The sequence below is a fragment of the Periplaneta americana genome, chromosome 17, assembly GCF_040183065.1.
Source record: "Periplaneta americana isolate PAMFEO1 chromosome 17, P.americana_PAMFEO1_priV1, whole genome shotgun sequence".
Classification (NCBI taxonomy): Eukaryota; Metazoa; Arthropoda; class Insecta; order Blattodea; family Blattidae; genus Periplaneta; species Periplaneta americana.
In genome coordinates, this window is record NC_091133.1 from 50142619 (window position 1) to 50169190 (window position 26572).

General features: G+C 35.0%; 1 protein-coding gene across 3 annotated transcripts in view; it reads right to left on the bottom strand.

Annotated features, from left to right (window-relative positions):
- Positions 1-677: 677 nt before the first annotated feature.
- Positions 678-26572, bottom strand: part of Cp110 (Centriolar coiled coil protein 110kDa) — a 34830-nt gene continuing 8935 nt past the window's right edge. The window contains exons 3-7 of one of the 3 annotated variants that reach the window (XR_011330216.1): positions 25380-25568; positions 21404-21576; positions 10991-11098; positions 5868-5965; positions 5412-5443 (exon numbers count right to left, since the gene is read on the bottom strand). Coding sequence is in view for 2 of the 3 variants with exons in the window: in XM_069816602.1 (XP_069672703.1) it covers positions 5322-5443; positions 5868-5965; positions 21404-21576; positions 25380-25568 (582 nt within the window). In the remaining variant the exon portion in view is untranslated. Of the gene's footprint in view, positions 5444-5466; positions 5691-5867; positions 5966-10990; positions 11099-21403; positions 21577-25379; positions 25569-26572 lie in introns of those variants that run through there. The other 2 variants (XM_069816602.1, XM_069816603.1) reach the window with 2 other exon arrangements.

Genomic DNA, 26572 nt, shown 5'->3' on the forward strand with positions numbered 1-26572 from the left:
TGCGGTCAAAATTAAAAACATCCATTTTTATCATTTTCTTTACTCAGAATGTTGAAATGAGGACTGTTTATTTACGTTTAAGACATAATTGTCCACATTTCTGAAGTTTCCAATGCTTTATTGTAAACGTGTGTCAAATTGGAAGTCTGAGAATTTTTTCTCTCGCATGAAATTTTCTCATAAAGTTTTATGTATACTTCAGCAGTTTCAGACCAGTATTTTACAAATAAGCGAGAATCGAGACTATTGACACGCTAGAGCTATTATAATAACTATAAACCTTTCAATAAATTCTATATCAACATCTGTAACACCCGAAAATAATGCTGGTTAAGTAAATACACTTTGGGCCGTATTCCCATCTTTAGTTTGAATATCTGGATTTTCTATTTATAACGAAGTGTTAATGATCATGATATTTTCTAAGCACTTTTTTTTTTAAAATATGGGAAATGCGTGTTTTTATTCAGTTGAGAAAGTTATCATTCAGTCTGCTCTCAAAAAAGCTGAAAGTCAGAATTTATAAAACAATTATATTACCAGTTCTTCTGTATGGTTGTGAAACCGGACTCTCACTTTGAGAGAGGAACAGAGATTAAGGGCATTTGAGAATAAGGTGCTTAGGAAAATATTTGGGGCTAAGAGGGATGAAGTTACAGGAGAATGGAGAAAGTTACTTGAAACAGATCTGCATGCATTTTATTCTTCATCTGACATAATTAGGAACATTAAATCTAGACGCTTGAGGTGAGCAGGACATGTAGCACATATGGACGAATCCAGAAATGCATATAGAGTGTTAGTTGGGAGGCCAGAGGGAATAAGACCGTTGGAGAGGCTGAGATGTAGATGGGAGGATAATATTAAAATGGATTTGAGGGAAGTGGGTTATGATGGTAGTGACTGGATTAATCTTGCTCAGGATAAGGACCAATGGTGAGGTTACGTGAGGGTGGCAATGAACCTCTGGGTTCCTTAAAAGCCATAAGTATATTTTAAATTTTGTAAAACGAGATGTCCTGAGCCATGCTTCAAGTATACGGCTGACCACTCAGTTGTCAATTTTTTTCTTTTCTTCACAATTCTCAATGGCTATTACTTCATATATAAGCCCCAACTGCTGTCTCTCTCATATATACTTTACAAATGATTTGATAAAATTTGTTACATACCCCATCCGGTATTAATAATTCTGCTAGTAAAACTATGACAGAAAAATATAGAGAAAAAATATTATCAAGTTTTTTTGCAGTATAATTTATAATGCCATTTTATGTTTAAATTGTTTTACGTTTAATTAAAAGCAAAATTAATATAACATGTAATTAGAGTCAATGGCAATTCGGAAGGTGGCAGTCTGCTAGCGTTTGCGTCGAAAGAGACAGGTAAAGAAAGCAAGGCAGCATACAACAATGCCACATCCTACTTCACGTGCACGTGCAATACAAATAGCGCAGGAGAGAATTTAAATTATCAAAAGACAATAATGACCTTAGTCGTTGATTACTGTAAGCATGACAGCAAACAAACCCTCTTTCCTTCACTAGCAATATTCTTTGCACGGTTCTCAATCTCACACCACATGCTTCTACAGTCGTTTTTATGCGTTGGCAACGTTGCAGCCAGAATCAAGATGGCTGGCAGCATTCTGTTCGTCAACGTTTTTAAAATAATTATACACCTCGAACACTATTTTCCGCGCCTGCCTGCGCAATACTTGTCTTTTTACAGTCTCTTCTTCCATTTATTTATCTTACGCACACACAGTAAATGTTAGTTTCATTTATTCAATGTACTGAAACACTCACACGTGAACAATCGAACTTGGAAAGTACTTGTTATAGACTGATTCTGATTGGTTCTACTGTATAAGCTTGTGACGTCACATACCAGAAATGCTACGGCGCACATAGCAGCTGACCGCCTTCCGAAATGCCGTCTAGTCTAATTGTTAAAAAACAAATAAATAAAATGCATATTTAATATTGTAATTAATTTATTATAATTATTTTTTATTCATTTGTTAATGTATCAGGTAGGAAATGTATATTTTCTCCAAAAAAGCATTAATTAAACTGTTGTTCAAATTGTTGTAACTTAATACTGCCAATCACATTTTACTTCTGTTTTTCTCACATTCAACTTGAGGTATTTGTGTAAGGAAGAGGGGGAACTCTGCTTCCTTATCCTTCTTTGCATAACATTGTGGCATTTATATGTCTAGATACTCTTCAGAAAACAATTCTTTATGACGTCCTATGTTTACTATGGAAGAAGTTACATGAACCAATCAGAGTATCGCATTGTAAATAAGCAGCCTGGAAAATAAATGTGCTATTCTGTTTATACAAAACTTTAACCCAGCATCGGTATCTTCTGTAATCTAATAGAAACTACGTAAAAATTTTCCCTACTGATCATCTATCATCTATGAACCAATCAGAGGATCACATTGTTAGCAAGAAGCCTGAAAACATATTATGTATTATACTGTTTATACAGAACTCTAATCCCTGATAGTAACCTTTGGAATCTAAAGAGTCGAAATGCCGTAAAAAATTCTCTCTACTAGTCAACTGCTATCAGCTTATCATTGAGGAAATCAGTACTTTACAAATGTCCATACGCTAGAAATTGAATTCAATTCAGTCAGGTCAGTCAAATTCCATTATAATTTTAGCTGACCATTCTGGACACACTAGAAATCAACTGACTGACCAACCAATCATCAATTGAAAGGTAATGTGAATCTCGAACTATTTAAAATGCCTGTGCATATGTGCACATGCATAAGAATATGAATTGCACTAAGTTCATGGCAGACATTACACGAGTTCTATTACTGTACATCTTACAGATGTTAACTATGAAAGATTCTTTAGACTAATCAGATGTAGAGAGACATAAAATTATTGCTATAAAATGTAAATATTTAATTTTTCTCGTGGTAGTAAAAAAAAATAATAATATATAAATACAAACTTCTATTTTTAAACTTACAATTAAACTTTTACAAGGCATATGAAGCGTCACAGTTATTGTACACGTTATAAATGCTTGCTATTCTGAATTCACATATTGCACTCAACAATCTCCAGTCAATGACACAACATTATTTAATGAAACTCTGCTAATGGCTTCATTGCCAAATGCAAGGCACTAGACAACAACATTTAATGAAACTACAAGAAATGTGACACTAGAACAGTGATCATCAACTTGACCGAAAGCGAGCATGTGTGCTCTACACTGCTCCCGTGCAGAGCAAGTGGGCATTACCTCATCCTCGGCATTATGCATTCTTTTCTCCCATTCAGTAGCGACTCTTGGCAGAAGTTAGCTGCAATGTTGAATAGAAGTAGTGTGTCTCAACAGTCGTCATCTCCTTCGGGAGGAATTTCATTTATAATTTCAAATCTTGAACGTATGGAGTCAGATTTTAAGATTTTCATAGCATAGTGTTGGGAAAAGTCATTCTCTTTCCGGAACTTTTCCGAGTGTTCCAGTTCCAAGAAAGTATTAGTTCCAATAACAGCAAGCATTTGACAACGTAATAATCATCAAAATATTATACTGTTTCGGAACTAATTCCATTTCCAAAAATTTTACACTTATGGTGCAATTCGAACCATGGCAGCTGTTATAGTCAGGTGTAAGTGCAGTAATTTATACATACTATAAAACATCGCAATGATTTGATCATTCATTCTCCTAAATAAATGAAATTACTGCAGTACTACGTGATATTAGTCTCTGAGGTTAGTTGGGCCATTTGCACTGTTATGTTACCCAATTTTGGAAGTTTCCTAGTTCCCGGTACTCATTACACAAGCCGTTAAGTCAGCCATTGTTGTATTTTCATAAGAGATGTGTATTTTCCATGGACCAAAAATATATTACAAACTGACTAAAATCACATCTAGTAACAAACTATTAAAATTCTTTTCAAAAAGGAACCACTGTGCAAACACAAAAACGACTTATGTGACGAGTACCGGGTACTAGGAAACTACCCAAATTTTATAACACAATACAATACACTATATAAATTTATATAATTCTTTCTTAACTGGATATAATAAGACAATGATTTTGTAAAATAATAATAGACACAATTTTACTATATGAAATTTCATTTCTTCTTGTTGCTATATTAATAACAAACAATTAAATGAAGCTGATTGCCAATCAGACTAAATGTTTAATAATGAAATGCGCCCTGCAAATTCATTGGAGTTAAAAATTTCGCGCTCACCCCATCATACTCACTTGTAAAGGAACTACTTTACATCCAAGAACAACACCTTGGCTGAAACTGTTATGGTTGGTGCATAAAAAGAGAATAAAAAAAATCCCGAAAAATCGCTGCCATTGTTGAATAAATTTCTGTTCGTGTTTAACAAATGGTAGCAATATTTATTTTTACTCTGTTTCTTACATAAATAATTTATAGTTTCCCATTTCAATTATTTATCTCCTTCCAAATTTAAAATAGTTTCATTCATTATGTTCATGATTTAGTTAATGCTTATTTATGTATGTAGTGGCAATGATTGTTTAATTTAGAAATACATACAAGGTTTTTATGAATTTGAATATTAAGTATTTAATTGAAATTGTGCCAGTAATATGGAACAATTGTGCTGCCGCTATTTAATGTCTTATTCTGATTGCTTATGCAATATATAAATATTCTAATGCAATAATAAGGTTGATGTTCAATTATTCAAATCATGTCCCATAGAGACATCGCCACTGAACCTCTGCTCTGTTACCACACACTCGGTTGTTCGGGGCAAGCGAGCGAGCTAGGGAGATGCACAGTGCAAATCAGTTCATGACCACTGCACTAGAACATAACACAACCGAAAACTGACACACTTTCACATAATTATATACAACCATACTTCTCTCTTCCCTTAATATAACATTGAAAATAAAAGCATTCTGTTTTCAAACTGCGACAATTTGTCTAAATGAATCACGTTTACACATAATGGAATGTGATCATTCTTTATTATTTAATTCATCCCTGCTCAGTATAGTTACAGAAAGCATCTTTCAGAGTCACAGATATCACAATGCTTGGAAGCCTATCTATATTGTGGGAGATTGTAATGGTGAGGTAACTGTGTAAATAAATAAATTACTACATTATATTTGCACTTCACATAAACATTTTAAAAAAGCTTTCTAAATATCTTTTGCTACATTAAAATAGAATTATAAAAATAAAATTCCTTATTTAAACTGGTAACTTTATTCTCAATTTCAGAGCATAATATGAATCTTACTTTAATCAGTCTTTATCCTATTGTTAGTTATCGCCAAGGTTTCCGTGTACCACTTACACTCAAAGAATTCCGAGTCTTTGTTACCTGTTGATATTGATCTTGTTGCTGCTGTTTCTGCTTCACACAGATTCGATTTCCCTCATAAGTACCTGTTGACATTATAAATTTGTATTGTACTAAAATTTATCTTGGTTGTCTAATGTTTAACGTGTTTTTACTGGATCCAAAATTGTTGGATTTTGGTCAAAGGTAATGGGGTTAAAAAAAAAAAAAACAACAAAATCCTTAGCATTATTTTCTTCAGAAGGCAAGTGAAATCAGAGGTTCAGTGTCATAGATTTACAGCACTCTGGTGGCTTGTACCATCTTCACTAAGGGACAAACTTAATCAGGTTCCTAAGACAAATGAAGCATGTAACCAAGATAATATTAGTACAAACATCAGAGTAATCGAATATGACAACATACTAGTAAGAATACCCTTTATTAACATTACTTGATCTTCCAAATGTAATATTTAAAACTTTTCATTAATGAAAAATGATATGAGATTATTATGAATTTTTCACTCACCAGAACGGACATGTCTGTTAACTCCAGAGTCCTTAAGTACATGAAGACTGCACCCAGCACTCACTGGTCGCCTTTTAGGGGCACTCCCTATCTTGTTTCTGGAAGTATACATTATTAATTATTTAGAAAGAAATCTTCTCACCATCGTGAGATGCAACAAGGGACAAAGAGTACTTAACCATATAAATGTTTACAAGTTCATTGAACCATTGATTTTGTTTTGACAATGAAACTCCTACAAGTACATACTGCAAATACATTTTGAGATTAGTGGAAATATACCGAGTTTTAGAGAGGTAAGTGTTACAAAAAAAGTAAAGAATGCTAATGAACTTAGTTTCATTTCGAATATAGGTGATGCTTCAGGAGAGCAATTGATCCTTTCAATGCAGCTAAAGTTACAATCGGAATAAATCTGTACTGTAAAATCTTATGCTGATATATGAATATTATCATCTTTCAACTCTTTCATCTATATTTGCCTACATATTTTCTATAAGTCAGAATAAATTACACAGATTTCGTGACCTTCCAGCACAAGAATCTGAGCACATCCGAAAATAAATGAATGAAAACAGAATAAAAAATAGAAGAAACGATTCGAATTAACACAAAGTTCTTCATTATATGTTTCATACAGTACCGTAAAGTGGGGTGACTTTGAACAGTAATTTAGCACCTTTCTAAATTAAGTGCTGTACCCAATTGCGATAAAACTGTTTAAGTTGTCAATAAACTAGTTCAGTTTCTTCGTGATAGGGTACAGCATTTAATTTAGAAAGGCGCTAAATTACTGTTCAAAGTCACCCCACTTTACGGTAATTATGAAAACAGTTTTGTGTAAATTGACAACTTGTCCTACTTATAGTAACACTACTGAAACTCCATCCCCCTCTCTGTTTCTGTGCCTCCGTCTCAATCTCTCTCCGTTTCCTTCTCCCTTCCTCCTTCCCCTATCTCTCTCTCCCGCATGTGTAGACATGCACATTTTTATGTTGTTATATTTGCATTATTTAGTGTGCATTTATTACATATTAAATTTAGTGTGATCATAGGATACTTTGAACAAGGATTAAATTGTAACCATTCTTTCAGGCTATAGATGGCAATGAACTATCAACATGATTCTCTTCCCACGTAGACTCATCCAGCTCTGACCCTTAACTTCTATGGCAGTGCCATGAAAGTGCAAACCCACCTATAATAATCACACTGTCAAAAAAATTCACCATTCATTGCTCAACACATGTAATATCTATCTTTTCAAACATATTTTTTTAATTCATTGTTAACTCTCCACATCCATTAGTACTTTCTTGAAGAGAAAATAACATTAGAACAAGCTTAAGATCGTCCCGCTTTTGTAACCGGTTTAGATGACCGTTTCAATTGGGGACAGTTATTTTCTCTGATGAGATCAGCATTTCCACCAATCACAATGGACCTGTAGGAGTTTATCGAGAGCAGGTTCAAGGTATGACCCACAACATGTAAACCAACATGCCAGATCATCATGCTCGGCCTGGATGTCTCAGGACAGGGCAGGTGTCATAGAGAGGGTCTATGGCTGTTTGCATTCAGCACAGTACCGACACATTTTGGAGAAAGTGTCCCTCCCACCCACTCAGGAGCATTATCATAAAGGAACATCATTGTTTCAGCAGGATAACTTTGCTATACATACAGTGAGAGACATACAAGCCTTAGCTGGGATGCCCAAGATCGAAGTGATCAACTGGCCTCCTGTGTCACCAGATTTGAACGTAATAGAGAATGTGTGGAAGAAATCAAAAAAGAGATGCGAGAAATTAAAAAACAATCCCCCTCGGAATTAGGATGACATGTGGAATCTAGTTCTCGAAATGTGGAAAGACTTGAACAAGGATCAAGAACCCTTGTTCATCAGAGTAGTGGTAGAAGCAAATGGCTGGTGGACGAAGTATTAGGTACTCCAGTGTTTTTTTATATCTTTGTTTCTTTATTATGATTAACTTTTTTCCTTCATTAGGAAGACAAACTGAATCTTCTGATATATATAATTCCATGGGATGCGGGAAATAATTTATTTCACATAAAAAAATAACAAACATGCATCGCAGTTGTCCGAAACAATTTGTGATATTCTGCATATCGCTCAGACAACTGAGCTATTATGATGAGACATAAACTCTGTCATCTGTGTGGCATGTCGAGCTCATGACGACGGTCTGGTTCCAGTATTACATGGACAGGTAACGTAGTAGTATGCACCTTGCGCTATAAGCATCCTCAAGAGTAGCTCAAAATTTTATTTTAGTATCTGTACATAAAACCCATTCTCATATACTGCAGTGAAATATAATTATTGCAGACCACAAAAACTTGGATCACACGAAAAACCAAGCCCCAATGTTGAACACTTGAGTGGTCAAAACAACCCCGGATAAAAGCAATGGAAATCTTCACTAATAACCCCAGCATGACAATGGAAATAGAAGAAAGACGCCTAACACAGTATGAAAACCTGATCAGATTACCACACAGTAATTAGGACTAGCACATGCCAACAAACAGGCTAAAGACCCATACTAGTTTTATCACAAAAGTCAGAGCACTGAAACAACAATGAAACATTCCAACCTTACAAGACAACTTAACACTTCCTCATAATCTATTTCTCTCAGTGCCCACAGAACATTACTTGACCTGACAAAAGAAATTAAAAAGAATGATACAACTTTGGATCAAATGAAAGCTGTGGCACTACAAACAATTCATACAAGATACCCCAGACAGGAATGGATACATTTACAGATGGGTCCCTGTCAAACCAGGAAGTTGGTGGAGCAGGAGCCACAAACGAACAAACTGGTGTGTGGATAAGCTTCAGGGCTTCTACCGCGTTGTCTTGGCGTTATTGGCTGACGTTTCGACCGCTGTGTTGTGGCCATCTTCAGAGCAGTTGTTGGATAAGGAAATAGTCTGCCAGCTCTTACATATATAGTAGTCTCGATGGGGGGGGGGAGTACTTGCTATGAAAGGTCGTAGGTTCTCCTTCTGGCATCTGATTGGTCCTACGTTGTCCAATCAGATGCCAGAAGGAGAACCTACGACCTATCATAGCAAGTACTCCCCCCCATCGAGACTACTATATATATAAGAGCTGGCAGACTATTTCCTTATCCAACAACTGTTCTGAAGATGGCCACAACACAGCAGTCAAAACGTCAGCCAATAACACCAAGACAACGCGGTAGAAGCCCTGAAGCTTATCCACACACCATGTTCACCAGCCGCGGAAGCCTACACCAACACTTAAACAAACAAACTGTTTGACAGAGAACTAGAAGCTATCCATGCATCACTCCAAAACTTACTATATCAATGCAGTGATACTACATGATTCCCAACACAGCAATCATTATAGTGGCATTACGTACATTAATAAAATCCATCAAAATCATAGAATGCACCAAAGTGCTGTTACAATTGCGAGACTGAATAAAAGAGTAGTTCTACAATGGATACCTGCAGAATACAAGAAAATGAAAAGCAGACGCACTAGTACAGGCCAGCAGAACCTGTAAGTAGGGGAAATATGACGTCAGCATCACTCCACTTTTATCAGAGATGATCAACTTCCGCGTAGAGTTGTTTACATTCTCTGCCCGTGTAAAGGTCCATCAGTGGCGGCATGTAATTTTCAAAAAGGATTGTAATAAATTCATTGTATTTATAATGCGTTATCTCAAGGTTTACAATTATGCTAGATTTCCTGTCGGTAGTTTCTTTGAGATTTCTTTGCACTTAACTTGCTTTAGATTTTCGAAAACTTTCCTCCTATCATCACCTACGGAAACATAAATTTATAGCATTTAAGTAATGAACCTTGAAAGTCGCTATTAATTTCAATTCAAAATGAATACAACGAGTGACATCCTTAATTTAACAGTATATAAATAAATAATCAATATACAGTTCGTAATAATGAACTTACCCGAAAGTTTGTGCATTCCATAATTCTTAATATGGGCTTTGTTGAAATGTAGTTTAATATTGAAATGACGAGTAGAAATAAATTGAATGGGACACGGTATACAAGCAATTCTTTCGTCTTCAACAAAATAATCATATTCCCATTTCCTTTGGAAGTAGTATTTCTTCACGGGTTTAGATTTTGCCATGTTTCAGTTCTCTTTAAACTGCAGTATGCGTATTGTGTATTTATTTATATATTTATTTATTGGGCTGGAGTGCGTTACAATATTGAATGACAGCATTGACATCCGGTCATATAGCTATCACTCACTTATCAATGTGAAATTTATTTATCGTCCTATTACTAGTAAAACCAGTTAAGACCAGTAATGCAAGTTTTGTAAAAACAGAAATTAAAGCTTTATTAATGCACGAAAAATCATAATAAATTCTTCAAATAAAGTAATTGGTTTGTTGCCTGCATGCAACATTTTGAACTTATTTCATTTCAGTAGAATACAGAGCACGGAAAGACAAATCAGGGACTGTACTTAACTTATTTTACACAAAAAGTGGACTTAATCGGCTTTACTAGTAATAGGACGACATTTACATAGATAGACCTTCTTACATTATATGCACACATACATTTTAAAATTTATTTTACATGTCTTTTAACTTATTTATTCCCCTCATTCATTTTTCTCTTACTTTCTAAAGGTATGTTCATTTATGTGTTCATTTGTAATTCTTGATAGCGTATTGTACACCTGACGTTGCGAGAATGAATGCTGATGCAACCGAGCGTAACTAGAACACCATGACCGCTCTGGTAGAAAAGGTGGATGGGGTAAGAAAGGGTAGTAAGCAGTCGCTCTGAGGAGCTACAGTTCTGCAGGTCTGCACTAGTAGAAAAAAAATATCACATCCACCTAAAGTCCGACAGTAAAACTACCCTTTTATTCCGTCAAAAAATTAATAAAACTGATGTACAAACAAAAACACAAAACACACAAAGAACTCCAATCAACAAAAATGGGAAGAGATATGCCACAACCAAACAATACTATGGATACACCCAGGATATCAGCAGTAGTCCTTCAGATTAATTACAGGCCATGACTATATGACAAAACTTCTACATAGAACAGGAATCCTCCAGTCACCTTATGTCCATTGTACAGGCTGAATGAAGAGATGGACTGAGAAATATGGCTTGAAGTGATGGATTGAGAATATCTTGTCACATGTCCAACTCTCCAGAAGGAAACCACCTACGAAAAATATTGCAAGTGCAAGAGGACGAATAGCTTCATCATCAAGTGTTCAGCATTAGAAAACAACTACAATTTTGGAAGAATTAAAGCTTCAAAAATATGATCTAAAATTGGTCGTAATTTAAGTTCTCGAGGTTTTAGTAAAAATTATTTTCATTATTTGAAACATAATATGATGCTGCAAAAAATCTATTTAGAGGTTTATACGGAAATGCAAGTTTTGAAACACCTTGATACGGAAATATGTCGCTTTGGTTTGGTATATCATGCATCTACATAATTTGTACAACCTTTTCTTCTAAACCAAAAACGAATTTTCTTCACACTCAATATCTGTAAATCATCTCAATGGAGAAGTATACACATGAAATATAATACAATTTACTTCAAAAACAACGTTAAGATTATTTGAAATTCTTATGCCAAAATTATACAATTCAATGAACTGAGAGCAATAAAATTTACTATCTAAAAAACTTTGCAGCAGCTGTATACTGTTATTATTTAACTCTAGGTTTCTTAGTCAGCAAGTGAAGTAGTGAAGTGTGGCATTACTGAAAGTGGAACTTTTTGTTAGCAAGCAGAAACTCTGGCAATGGAAATGTTGTGTATTCACAAAAGTGTCATCAATATGAAGATCAGGATAGTCAATGAAAGATTTGTGTTGTTAATGCAACTACATGTTATGAAGATTTTTAAGTTTTGTCATTGTATTTCAAGGTACTATTAGAACAGTCCCCTACTGCAGTTCGTAGTGTTATAGTCTATTTTTTTTATGTCAACCTTATTGTATGATGCGACATTATCAGAATGCTGGCAACAAGAAATTACTAATCCATTCCATATTCTCACAAGCATCATAGCGTCACCATACCAAGTTAAGGAGAAAGATACTTTTTCTCTCTCTCTCAACACCTGCTATTGTTGCTCAATCTTCTTCCCCATCCCTGTTCTACACAATGGCATACTCTCTACCACGACATTTTTGCTCAACCTAGCTGCAAGCTCTCTATAAGTATGTCTAAGCCAATCAGATGTTTTCCTGTCATTCAGCCAGGGACAGAGGGGATGCTAGTATAAAAAGCCGTGCACAAGCTACAATTCCTCAGTAGCTCCGTGGACTAGTAGCAGCAACAAGTTCTCTGGCTTTAACACATCATTTTAAACTTTCTGACTTCGATTCTCTGACACACCACTTTAACCTTCTTGGCTTCCAAGATTAATTCTGACTTACATACATTCCCACTTTCCCATAGGACCTTCTCTGTGGCTAGCTATAGGCCAGGCTTTGTTAAGCCTCGACAGTTGAGATTATCCACCTCCCCATTTCTGTGGTCAATAATTGGATGCCAGGTCTGCATAGCCTCGACAGAGAAAGCCAACCATTAACCTAGGTTCCATCTCTCAAAGATTCTCCGTTCCTCTACATTGTAATATCAGGGCAAACCACTCCCGTTACACTTCTTTTTCTGCACATTATTGCTCCCTCAGTCTCCATTACATTAAAGCCCCAAGAAGAGCCTTATATGCCTATTTTATTTTCACTGCAGTATTCCTACCTTCTTCTACCAAGCAAATCAGTGGAAAAATATTTAACACAATTAATGAACACACATGTGTGTCAGAGGAAATACAAATTGTTTGTATGCATCTGAAGTGTGATTAGTGTAATATGTAGCTAGTCGGCGATGTATGCAATGGAGGGGGAAAAGAACTGATCACCCTGACTCCATTATCTCCTGGCTCACTTGCAGCATAAGTGGTGCCTTGTTGGTATCACTTGTGAGGTTCTGGCTTGTCTTCGGACAGTTGACTAAACAATAAACAATGAACCCACTTTAACCAAGTTTCCTCTTTTCTCTGTCTCATCACCCTGAAGTATGGCACTCTTGTCTGTAACTCATCAGTTTTTCCTTTCCCCATCTCCACACCAAAGGGATGCAATGGCAGGTCCACAACATCATGACGGCATTACGAGAGCCAGAAGCAAAGTGTTAATAAAGTAAAAAGTTTCGTTTCCTTTGAGTAAGAGATTTAAATACAGTCGAAACCGTTTATAGCGACATCGCTTTTAACGACGTATTGGGTATAATGGCAAAATCTAATGGTCCCATCGAAATCCTATATAAACACTGTAATTAAAAAATTGCTTAGTACAACATAGTTTATTATGACCAGGGAAAGGATTTATATGTAAATACATATTTACTTATAAAGCTAATATAATTTATATTTTGCATTATCTTTATGTTTCACAATGTGTAGGGTTGAAAAATCCTACTTTTATTTTCCATATTTTTCCATATTTTAGAGTTTAGTACATATTTTCGTTAATTTCCATATATTTTCCATATTTCATATAAAACAGTCCATATTATATTAGGTTTAACAATAAAACAAAACAAAATTCCATTAACTTTTAAAAATACATTTCAACAATAGAGATTTAAACACATGTTCAGTAATCCCTTTAACATCAGAGTTATTTGAAAATTAGCAGTCCTATCAACAATGGGAAAGTAAGTTACAAAACTGTATTAATTTAATTTAAAATTTTTAACAGACTTCAGTTGTGCAGCTCAACAGTTAAATGCCAGTCAGAGTACACATAGGTTCAGTTATGTAAATAATACTATAAAGACGGTAAATATGCCAAAAGTACGTCATTCAGTCAATTTAAAATCAAAACTAACAAGTTACATTTCAGAATTTAAAGAAGATGGTTTATCAACTGACAATAAAATATTATTTTGTAATTTGTGTCAGTGTGCAGTATCATCTACACAAAAGTTCCTGGTGCAACAACACATTACAACTAGTAAACATCAGGCCAACAAACAACTAAATTCCAAGCAGAGACAATTGTTTTTAACACAACCAACAACATCGAATGTAAGATCTGAGTTTAACATCGACCTGTGCCGTTCTCTCATCTCTGCTGATATTCCTCTCTACAAACTAAAGAATAAGGTCTTCAGGGAATTCCTTGAAAAATATACTCAACATACAATCCCGGATGAGTCAACACTTAGGAAGACGTATGCTCCATCCATCTACGATGAGACAATACAGAAGATAAGAGATGAAATTAAAGATAGTTCAATTTGGGTTTCCATTGATGAGACTCCCGACAAAGAAGGTAGACTTGTTGGTAATGTAGTTATCGGTTTGTTAAGTGAACAATATTCTGAACGAATTCTTTTACATTGTGATGTTCTAGAAAAGTGTAATAACAAAACTATAGTTAAACTGTTCAACGAAGCTATGGGTATCCTGTGGCCAAAGGGTATTATGTACGATAATGTGTTATTCTTTATTAGCGATGCTGCCCCTTATATGGTCAAAGCTGGACAAGCATTATCTGTTGTATATCCTAAATTGACTCATTTTACTTGTGTGGCGCATGCATTTCATCGTGTGGCAGAAGTGGTCAGAGACAATTTCCCTAAAGTAGATTTGTTGATTTCATCAGTGAAAAAAGTATTTCTCAAAGCTCCCAGTAGAGTTAACGTGTTGAAAGAAATGTACCCTGAAATTCCATTGCCACCAAAGCCAATTTTAACTAGATGGGGTACATGGCTAGAAGCAGTTGAATATTATGCCGAACATATAGACTCTATTAACAATGTTCTCCTTGCATTGGACTCTGAAGATGCAGTCTCAATTGATACTGCAAAAACAGTTACCTGTGACATAAGTGTGAAGAATGACTTAGCTCACATTCAGCATACATTTTCATGCATCATAAAAACGCTCAAAAGTCTCCAAAATAGGCACCTTTCACTATCTGAAAGTTTTGAAATTATAAATAGTACTGTGGAACAACTGAATCGTGGTAGAGGTAAAGTTGCAGATGCAGTAAGAGCTAAGGTGGACACTGTACTTTCAAAAAACCCTGGATATGAAGAACTACAAAAGGTTGTTGCTGTGATGAGTGGTGAATCAACAGTGAAGATTAACTTGGACTTATCCCCAGCAGACATTGTGAAATTGAATTATGTACCAGTTACTTCTTGTGACGTCGAACGCTCTTTTAGTCAGTATAAATCTATCCTCAGAGACAATAGAAGAAGATTCACTTTTCAGCACTTGAAAGAAATGTTTGTAACCTATTGTTATGGTAACAGACAATAAAAATTGTGTTTTGTTGAAACTACATTGGAAGATAAGGTACGTCCATTATATTTTTTGTTTAGTTTGATTAAAATGTACCAATATTTAACGTACATAGTCATTTTTTTATAATTTTAAGTCCATATTTAATTCCATATTTTGGTAAAAATCCATATTTAATTCCATATTTTGGTAAAAATAACTACATATATATTTACATATTTCATATATTTTTAGTCCATATAAATCCGTTCCCTGATTATGACGTATCGTATAAAACGACGTATTTTTACCAAATTTTCGGAGAAATTTATCGGATATAACGTCCAAGGTTGATTTTTGTTTGTAACATATTTGGGGATTACTGACAATATGTAACACGTATTTACAAACTCTTGTTTTCAGTTAGATTGTAGATTTCAAATCAATATGTCTGTTAAACAGTCAAGGCAAACATTGCTGGGAAGATGTCACAAAAGAAAAGATAGCCAATTGGCTGTAAATTCATCCTAAATACCTTCGTTTCTTGTATGCCCGACGGATAATTTTCTCAGACAATAATGACTTTAATGACAAAACCTATGGTACCACTATCATTTTGCATTACGCGAGATGAAGTATATATATATACATATATATATATATATATATATATATATATATATAAGGCATACAAAAGCTGAACAAACCAAACCAAACCTCAACCTTAAGAAAACTCGCAGCTTATAACCTTCACACAATGTAGGCCACTCGTCTGTTCACCTTTAAATTTCAGTGTCTTATCTGGGGTCATATTGTAAAACAAGTCATTTCATCTGCGTCAAATATATCATCTGTGTTCGAAAAGAGACTATTTTCTCTATGACCTTCCAAATTGTAGAAATCGTTGAGCGTGATACATCCAATTCCTTCTTGGTGCTGACCTTTGTTTCCCCATTTCCTAATTGCCATATTATGTGTGACTTTTCATTAACCATGTAAGTGTGCAGCCTAAATTTACTGATATAAAATTCTTAGCAAAAAAAAAAAAACCTGGTTAGTGCGACGATCAGCTATAACAACCGTAAACTGGTGGTCCCTTTGGAATCGTTATAACTGGTTTCGACTGTACTAATATTATTTAAAATTACTCACTATGAAATTAATGTTTGCTTCTTCTAGTAGTGAAGTCTGCAAGAACTCATACTATTGCAGAAAATGTAATTTTACAGGGTGATTCAGGAGGAATAGTAAATATTTTAGAGGGTTGTAATATGGACTATTCTGAGTAAAAATGAATATAAACATGCGTCCAATTTCCAATAGGTGTGGAGCTAGAACTATTTGGCTGTTATGCATAATAAGCATTACAAGTGACATAAAGGAAAGACAAATGACTTAATGATTACATTCATTGCTATTTATACCGTACGGTTAAAAAATTCTACCATCAGTTTCAATGCACTTTTCCACTTTGCTGACAGTAGTAAGTGTTGCTCTTCTGGAGTCATTTTGTCTTTCTTTCATGAGGACAGCATTATTCATCATTTCCTCTCCTGTTTTTCGGCTTTTACACTTCGTCTTCATCCACCACTACAGACAAAAATCGACAGAAATAAGGCCTGAGGACCATTATAGCCAATGCACGTGACCACCACAGCTGACCCATTGTTCGGGGAATGTGAGATTTAGATGGTGTCACGTATCACCTGGCTGCTAATATGTACAGGGGCTCTGTCATGCTGGAAGAACATGCCCATTCTTGCAGTCAAGGAAACTTCCTGCAACAACACTGGAAGCTCATTTTGCTAAAGGCTAAATAGCTGTGACTGTAAGATGATTCGGTAACAAAGCAGGCCCAATCAACTGATCAACAACCATACTGCACCACGTATTCACAGAGAAGTAATGTTGATAATATGTTTGCACAAGGGTATGTGGATTTTCATCAGACTACCAATGGGTGTTGTTTGTACGTCAAGAGTGAAACTAGCTTCATTGGCGAACAGTCTTAACACATTCATGGCCAAAGTCGACTTATGTCGATTTTGATTTGATTTGTAAAATTGCCAGCGTCGACCATAGTCGATTTAACATCACTGCAAAAATGTACTTCATATTTAAAAATCCCCAGTTCGGTTAAAAGGCTAGCCCTTTAAATGCCCGGCAGTGAATGTGTTAATGTAACTAATCAGCAATGACCAATTACCCACCAACAAAATGTCAATAGCTTCAAATTCAACACGTTGTACCAACTGCACATGAAAGGATAAAAGCTGTATTGATGTAATGTTCACCATACTCTTGTCTGTGGAACACTGGTAAGTGCAGAAATTCTTTGTTGCTTGTTGTAGGACTATAGTCTACCAAATGAAGAATACCTTCTACTTCATCGAGTTTGTTCATTTGCACATTCAGAAAAAAATAAGATTACTGGGAACTGTATGAGTCTCAAAATTTGTTATAAACACTACTAAAAACTCTTGAATTGAGTACTATGCAATTAGGAAACCGTCAACAGTACTCTCTACAACTAGCTACAGCATTTCATCAGAAAACCCAGAAACAAATACCATATCGGCATATTCAGCATGTATAAAGATAGGAGGCATTGTCAGAAACACTTGTAATACTCAAACAAAATAAAAATACAACTGCAGTCACATGTTATTCAGAGTGCTGAGTGACTGTCATCTATTTCAGACTTGCATGTGCATTGAATCTGTACAGACTAACTACAAACAACTGTATCTCTATACCCACTATGACCTGTGCTGCACTCAGATGATTTCAGAAGAGTGAAATGTATTGTTCCTTTGTAATAGTACGCAGTCATTTGTTGTTCCTTCATACCATTTGTAAGCCTTATTATGCATAACATTCAAACAGGTATATCTCCACACCCATGAAAACTGAACATAGGTTTAAATGAAGTTAAAGTTAGAATATCCATACTACCTAAAATATTTACTATTTCCTCTGAATCACCCTGTACAAGTTTGTGACAAGCTGAAACATTAAAGGAGCAGTCCGCGATAAAATTAAGTTGGCTTTAATCAAACATGTTTTTCAATCTAAGTAGAATGTAATTTGCTGCATGTCAATGCGAGGCATGGTTCTTGAGTTACTGATTCCGCACAAATACTTATGACGTCACAGCCACTGAACTGGTATGAGTGCGTAGTAGACCGAGAACATCGGCGAGTGCAGCGCAGCGCTTTGTATTAAAATAAAATAATCTTCTCTCGCCGTAGTAAACGTGAACAGAATTTCGGACTTAGTTATGATTGTGTGAAGTCATGTTTTGCTTTTCATTTAATCATAAAACCAGCGCATACCAATGTTGTGGTTTTATGTAGACGTATTTTCTTTTATATGAACGATTTTGAACTACAGTAGACTAAACAGACGAAATTGTATCGTAATACAGTTTAAAATGCCGTGGTGTTGTGATTTTTCGTGTTCAGAGGGAACAACAAAAGCAGAACATGAAGAAGGGGTACCATTTCATGTATTTCCGAACAGAGAAAAGTTACTGCAAAGATTTAAAACATAAGAAAATCAACAGAAAAGTTTTACACTATCGAAAACTACTTTTGTGTGTTCCAGTCATTTCCGTGAAACTGATTTTGAAGAATCGTCTTTACTAAAAAGACGTTTGATGAAAGACAATAGAACTCCTATGAAAATTAAGAAAACTTCTGTCCGTTTCTTATTTTTGAAAGGAGAATCTCCCCAAGACAGTTCTGATCTACGCGCTCCTCTGCTTATAAATGAAAGAAGGTCGACGAAAAAGCAATAGCAAGTTGCAGTGATGCACCTATAGCTGAAAATATTGACGTGTGTGTAGTTCTCGATGAGGCTGAAAATTCACAGGAACCTAATATAAACAAAGTTGTGTAGTGTGAGATAGGGTGCGAGACGCTAAGAAATGTGTGTGGTTAATCAGATGTGGGGGAGCAGAAACTGACTTAGAGACATATTTTCAAATATAAGAAGAAACTTCAAATTCTAATTCATCAGGTTCCGAGGACGCTGCACATGAAACAGAAAGTAAATAGGGAGTCAAAAAGTGTTTTTTTTTTTTTTGATCAGCGTTACAAATTTTGTTTTTCTTCTGTAATATTTGCCATTCCTCTTTTACAGATATTTGGTAGAAACAATAGGACCATTGCTGAAAGTTAATGCAGTATGCCAGAATGCCCGTAATTGGGAGTGGAAGTCCGAACAGAGGTGAAGCATAGCAGTGAGTTCTGCGTTATACTTGTGCGATATAAGATACAAATTGTTTGAAATATTTTCAAAAACTTTACAACTATGTTTCATCGGCAAGACAACATTTTATAAAATAATTTCAAAATTCGTAGAACCATTAGTCAGATGTACTTATTTTCAGATTCATGAACAACTTATCAATTCCCTAAAAGATAAAATAGTGCGAATCGCGGTGATGGCCAATTTGACTCACCTAGTTACAGTGCAAAATATGTAACTTACAGTGTAATGGACCTCGATTCTTATATATATACTTCGTAGTTCTGCAAAAAGGTCTAATTGTAGGCAAAGCAGCATGCGAAAAAGTTCTAGATCGCCTAAAAGAAAAAATGAACATTACCCTCTTTCTACCGGACTGCCATAGAGGAATTAGGAAATTGATAAGGACCAAATATGAATGGATGGGCTATCAATTTTACATTTGGCACATAGCAAAAAGCTTAAAGCCGCCACACAAATGTGGTCTTGTGCTACATGTGAAGGTGATTCTGACGATTTAGAAGACAGATTCATTTCTGTATTAAATCTTGTTTGTAATACTCGTATAAACGAATGGGGAGAAACAGAGACATAATAAAAAATGTGCACACATTCACCCATACAATAGTGAGAGGGAATGGATCGAACCTGGATCCAGCGATTACAATGCTCTGAAAAAAGTTGTATGTAACCCTGCCCTTTTGAAACACCTAAATCAGACTAATCAATTTTGTCACACCAGCAAATTTGAATCATACCATAACGAGAGATTGCTTTACATTCCTAAGAGAAAACACTTTCCATATGGTGGAATGGTAACAAGAACTATGATTGCGATAATGGACCATAATTACAACGTGAAAAGAGATGTAACTGGCTCCAGACTCCAGTACTCTAAAGCCACTAAATGATGGGTAGAAGACAAAACATACAGCTGGAAGAAAAATGCGTGGAGAGAAGATACTATACAGAAAAATGTCTTGGAAGTAGTTCTGGTTATCAACGGCCGCAATTCGATGATCCACATGTTTTAGAGGTTCCCCCAAACATAGCTTTGTGCCTAAACCGTGTGACTCAACAACTATGACGCAATAGAATAATATAAACCATGTACTAATTTATTGTTGACGTGAGATAAACACGTATTTGCAGTCCATTCATAACGAATATTTCACGTCTCACATACATTCACTCACTCAGTGAAGGCATTGACTTAGGTTATAATGGATCGACATATTAAACCTTTTCAGTTTGAACCCTTACCAGACCCAAGTTGTTCTAATCACTATGAGTACGAAATTCAAACTGGGTAAGTTATTATTATTATTATTATTATTATTATTACAGTATATGCATGTGATAGGTCCTAAGTGTGTTAATAATAACTGACTGTAACGCTGTATGTCAAACGGAACTACAACGCAGTCTTATGAAGCAATCAGTGGTTATGACGTCAGAGCTTGCAGTAAGACCTTTAATATTTCGCAAACTAAAAGGCATAGAGCGATGCGACAAACGCCGTTAATCCAAGGATTACTTTGGTAAACATCCTATAATATAATCGAAATATGGAATTTTATCGCGGACTGCTCCTTTAATATCCACAATGACTGCACGTTTTTTGTCATATATTTTGATGTGAAAACAATGGTAATGTGATCTATCCAATACCAATGCATATGAATTGTAATATAATACAAATTTTATAATAAAATTTCAGATTAAATTCAGTCACAAAAATATATATGTAAGTACTCTATATGTACACGTAATTATTCTATATGTACATACTTCCTCATTAATAAATTTTATTCTTTCATTGGGACACAATATATAATTACAAAATAAATTAAAATTTCACAAGCAAAGTTCTGGCACCGTAACAAAAACATTTTACAAAATTTAACTAGTTCTCAAGAACAAATCAAATTATCAAAACTTAATAGTAGCACTCACTGTAGCATTTTACGTTCAATTGCTTTCCTTGTAGCTGCAGAGAGTGGACGAGGCACTGGTAATCGTGGAGTTGAGTTGCGTGATCTTTCTCGATCAGCAGCAATGATTGCCATCTGTTCTGGAATGGGTAAGCTAAAGAACACGTCATGTAGAGAATAACACGCTGCTGTTACCTGGAAAGAAATTAGAATATGTCCAATATTCCGTTGAAGGTGACAGAGATATTTTCACAGTGTTTCTACTTTTAGATGCTAGATGGCACCATCACAAGTTAGCTGATAGAACTATTATCACCTGAAGGTAGGAACTTAGGAACTAGAGGTGAGGTATGAAAATGCCGAGAATTTTGCTTACAACGAATGTTCTACAATTCTTATTAATTAAGGTCAAGTGAAATAAAAATGGCACTGTTCAGTGTGACAACTGGTGTAAAATGTTGCTTCATTGAGAAAAAATATTGTAATTGGCATAGGTGCCAACTACAGGCATGCTCGATCGCTTGGACATACCCGGGAAAGAAAGTGGGCATGCTCAGCATACAAGCTCAAGATTTTCCACTTCATTAAATTATTATTATTAAGTCACCTGCATAGCTCAGTTGGCTGAAGCAACACCTGCATAGCTCAGTTGGCTGAGGCACTTGCCTCAGTTGATCCAGAGTTCCTCTTGGGTGTGGGTTCAATTCTTGCTTTGACTGATTACCTGGTTGGGTTTATCCAATGTTTTTCCCAACCATAAGGCGAAGTAGAACAGTTTTTATTAGGCTTAGAAGATAATAGTTATGTTATTTCTATATATGGTGACAATTTTGACGGTGTAAACTTAACATTGATGGACTAGTAAATGAGTTCATCAGTAAAACAGCTGTCAGGGGAAACACTTTCCAGATTCTATCATCGTAGTTGAGTAATTGATTATATAATGTTTTTAAGTATTTATTTCATATTTTCATAACAAAATTATATTAATAAATAATAATCCATGGCGCTACAGCCCTTTAAAGGTCCAGACCGACCAGCTGGCTGCTGGCCTCATGTCTACATGCTGAAGCAGAGGTGGACAATCATTCAACCAGAATAGAGGTATGGTGTGACTAGCATGATGATCATCCCAGCTGTTATAGCTGGCTTTTGTAACCAGATTTTGCTACCTATCATAACTCCCCAAGTGCATCACGATGGTGGGTGGGCACCAGTCCCATACATTGGCTGAAATTTTATGAGAAAATTTCTTCCCCCATGAGGATTCGAATCAACACGGATTCCGTAATGCAACTTCTAAGGAAGATAACTTAGGCCACGGCACAGGACACAAAATTATATTACGAGTTTATAAATGTAGGTAGCACAGTTTATAACATGGACCTAAGATTTTTAGGCTCATTTAGCATAGGTTGAAACATATTATATTCTTTAATGCACTTAGTTTTAGGCAATATTATTGCTCGAGTTTTTCTCGTGTTGCATACATTTTTGGAATTTTTACATAAAATTGTTGCAAACTATCTTATTCGAGCCTATAAATCCGAGATCTAAACATGAACATTCCCCAAGAATTTTAAAAGTTGGCGCCTATGGTAATTAGTGGTGAAATATAGTGCCTTCTTTTTTTTAACTACAAATTACATGTTGTTATGCTTGAAAGCTGATGTGAAACAAACATTTGCTATCACTCTTGTGCATTATAAAAATACTACATCTTAGATACAGTTTCAAGTTTGTTACGAAAATTTTGGATTACTGACAAAATGAGTTATTTAGATGAAATAAGATATACCGAATGTGGAAAATTAAATATTATACAATAAGCATGTGTTCAGGTATGGGTTACACTTATTCCAATTTTTTAACATGAATACTTACTAATGTGAATATAATACCCGTACAGAAATAAGTTTTTATTCTTCAGTGATCTGTACTCTTTTATTCAGTGATCGTATAATTAATTTGAGGGTAAAAAAGTTAAGAGGTTATATGATGAAAAATAGGGATATACTCCTGAGTGGAAGGAAAGAAGAAAGTTCATAATTTCATTAACTATTGCAATTGCATCTCAGAACAATGAACAGATCAGTTTTATGTGGAAACTTCAATGTAAAAGCTGAAAATCAATCTATTAAGGGGTTTTTTGTGATTAACTGAGAGATCACCACTAATGAAAATGGGAAAAGTTAAGATAATGTTATTGTTGTTCAAATGCCTAGATGTTTGGCAACAAAGCCATTAGTCCTCTTGTGGATGAAAGAAATGGGAAGGAAAATTAATCCATCTTGGAGAGATTCTTGAAAACCCTAGCAGACTATACCCACATGAATCAAAAGAGCGTGATATAAGGAAGAAACTGAATATTTTTAATTGTATGGAATGAGATAACTACCAATAACTCCATGTAAACCAATTTCACTTTTCTCCTGATGTTGGAACAGCCCATAAGGTCTAATCCCTGTTGTAAATGATGTTATTTCCGTGATGTGAATATAATGGTCTGTCAGTGCGCACAACTATGGTCTGATGACATAAGATCCAAAAAACTTTGTATGTTCTTGAACATGTGTGTTGTGTTTTTTGTTTCTTTAGTTCGGGTTTAGTGTGTATTACTCCTTAAAATAACTCCTCTATCACCTTTCTCTCTCTCTCTCTCTCTCTCTCTCTTTCTCTCTCTTAGCCCTACTTTCATTTTTATGACATATCTTAAAACTTTACATTATTACAGTCACAACTGTGAAGTCCAAAGGAGATTTATAACAGTACCATAAACTAATCATATTCCTGCATTTGTTTTACAAGGAAATTTTCCTTCACTAACAATCGACAGCACGCAAGTGAAGAGTTTGCAGAAAAGCTTAACATCTCTACAGTATTATTATAAGGACCTATTTCAGAGTCTGTCCTATAAAAGAATTGTATGTATTTTTACCAAACTAAATCGCTGTGAAAAGTTTACTAGAACACTTTTGTAGCCTATACATTATTGAATCTGGATTGTTATGTTGATTAGAGCTGAGAATAAAACTACAGAGACTATCTATTGAGCATTTAATGTAATAGTTGGTTCAACTGACAATAACAATCCAGGTTACCAGGCGATAATAAAAAAACTTATGAATACATGAAGGGGTGAGAATCATTATAGTCTTAAGCCACACAGACAAAATTTTACAGGAGAGCATATTAGATGCAGTATCATAACCTCTTGGCTGTATACTTACGTCATTTGTTGAATAATTTTTAAAATACCTTACTAGTAGCTTCCACATACGTGTAAGAAATGAACTCACAAAAAAAAAAAAAAAAACATTTGTGTGGGCAGACTTTTCACGTGGAATTTAAAAAATATTTTGCTTAAGTACAACATAGAATGATCTTCCCTTGCATCATTCCAACTCACAAGTGGACGCGAACCGCCCAAGTGTTTATCAATCATCAACTTCCGCTATGCATTTATTATTGTTAACCTTTCCGAACCCCTTTCTGCATTGCGGATTTTTGAAGTGCAGACATCTCTTTAGTGTTTACAGAGTAGAAACACCAACTTCAGAGACTTTGAAAAATATAATTTTTTTCAGCTACAATGAGATTCTGGTCCACTGTGCACTGCTGCGAAATGTGTGAGAAAGTGTCATCTTCGTGATTATTTGTTGTATGTAAGTGATTCATTTTTCCTGTATCTATTTAAAAATCTTTTTGTTACTAATAGTAATAACAAAGTGAAGACCTTATCAATTCCACAGAAAAGAATGTCAGAAGAGATACCCCCTCTTTCGGGTTTATACAGTATATTGATGAGCAAAATTAACTTCAGGGACAGCAACCTTACCATATGAACCCCAATAGATGATTATGATTAGTAACATATCACTGGAGTTTAGAAATACAAGTCTTAAAACAAACAGTCACGAAGATCAAATGATGCAATCCATTTCCCCAACTATTATCTTAATACTGGCAATGGATAAGATTAAGCAACACAAGTTTACCTGCTGAATGAGGCGACGATGCAATGCAACATCTTCTGGTGTGATATCAGGCCAGCACTCTTGGTTTAACTGCATGGCACACAACAAAGTATCTCGGATGGTTGAAATAAGATCCTGAACACGTGCTGTGCGAAACACTCTGCGAGTCAGGTATCCTCTAACAGCAGCTGTGATTCGAGTGGCAGCAATCTAAAAGACAAATCATGAAAACCTATTTTAAAAACTTCAGAAATGATGTTTTAGGCCTACCATACATTCTTCCATTTAGTCTCTACCTGCAATAATATTTGTTATCCTTGGTAGACCAGTGGTACCAGTAATCAGGGTTGGCAAAAAAACAGTTTTATTTTTAAAAAAATAAGAAAAAACTTTTTAAAATTATTTTTATACAGTTTTAAACAGTGCAATGAAATAGTGTGTTTTTAAAATATGTTGTTGCTGTTGTCGTCGTCATTAACTAATGCTAAGTTCTTGGCAATAAAGCCATTAACTCACTTGCTCTTCAATATTTCTCACACACAGTGGGTTTAAATGATTTTAATCCTCCATTTATTTCTGAAGACTGCACAATGGACAAAGTGGCGAAGAAAAAATTTCAGTTTTGTTCAAATGTTTTGACAAACAATCATGCACTATGAGTAATCGAAAGGATGCAAATACATTCCTTGGATACTCAGGAATTATATTTTGTAAATTGAGGCTTTCCCTCTTTTACTATTTGAAATTTCGTGGAAATGGTTGATATGTTTTTTTTTTTTTTTTTTTTTTAATATTAAACAAGTTTTATGTAGACCCTATAGGGTCCTCAGATGGATATTGTAAAAATTAGCGAAATTCCCGATTTCTTAAAGAAAATTAATATCCTACTAACTGAAACGTAATGACAAAAAAAAATCTTTAAAATGAAATACACAACTGAAATTGTAATAGTAACACCATGATATAATTATTTTCAGTCACCTAACCTAAAATTGATAATATGTGAAAGGATCATGTATGATAAGTTGGCAATAATCAGTAGATAGTCTTCTTTCCTACAAGGTCTACTAACTTATTACACGTAGCCAGCTACATGAAATTCCATTTTCAATTTTTTATACATGGATTTCTTATGGCAATGTTAATTCCGTATGTACTATAATTTGAAATACACATGGTATAATCAGACTGTTAATGTACGTAAAAATTATCAA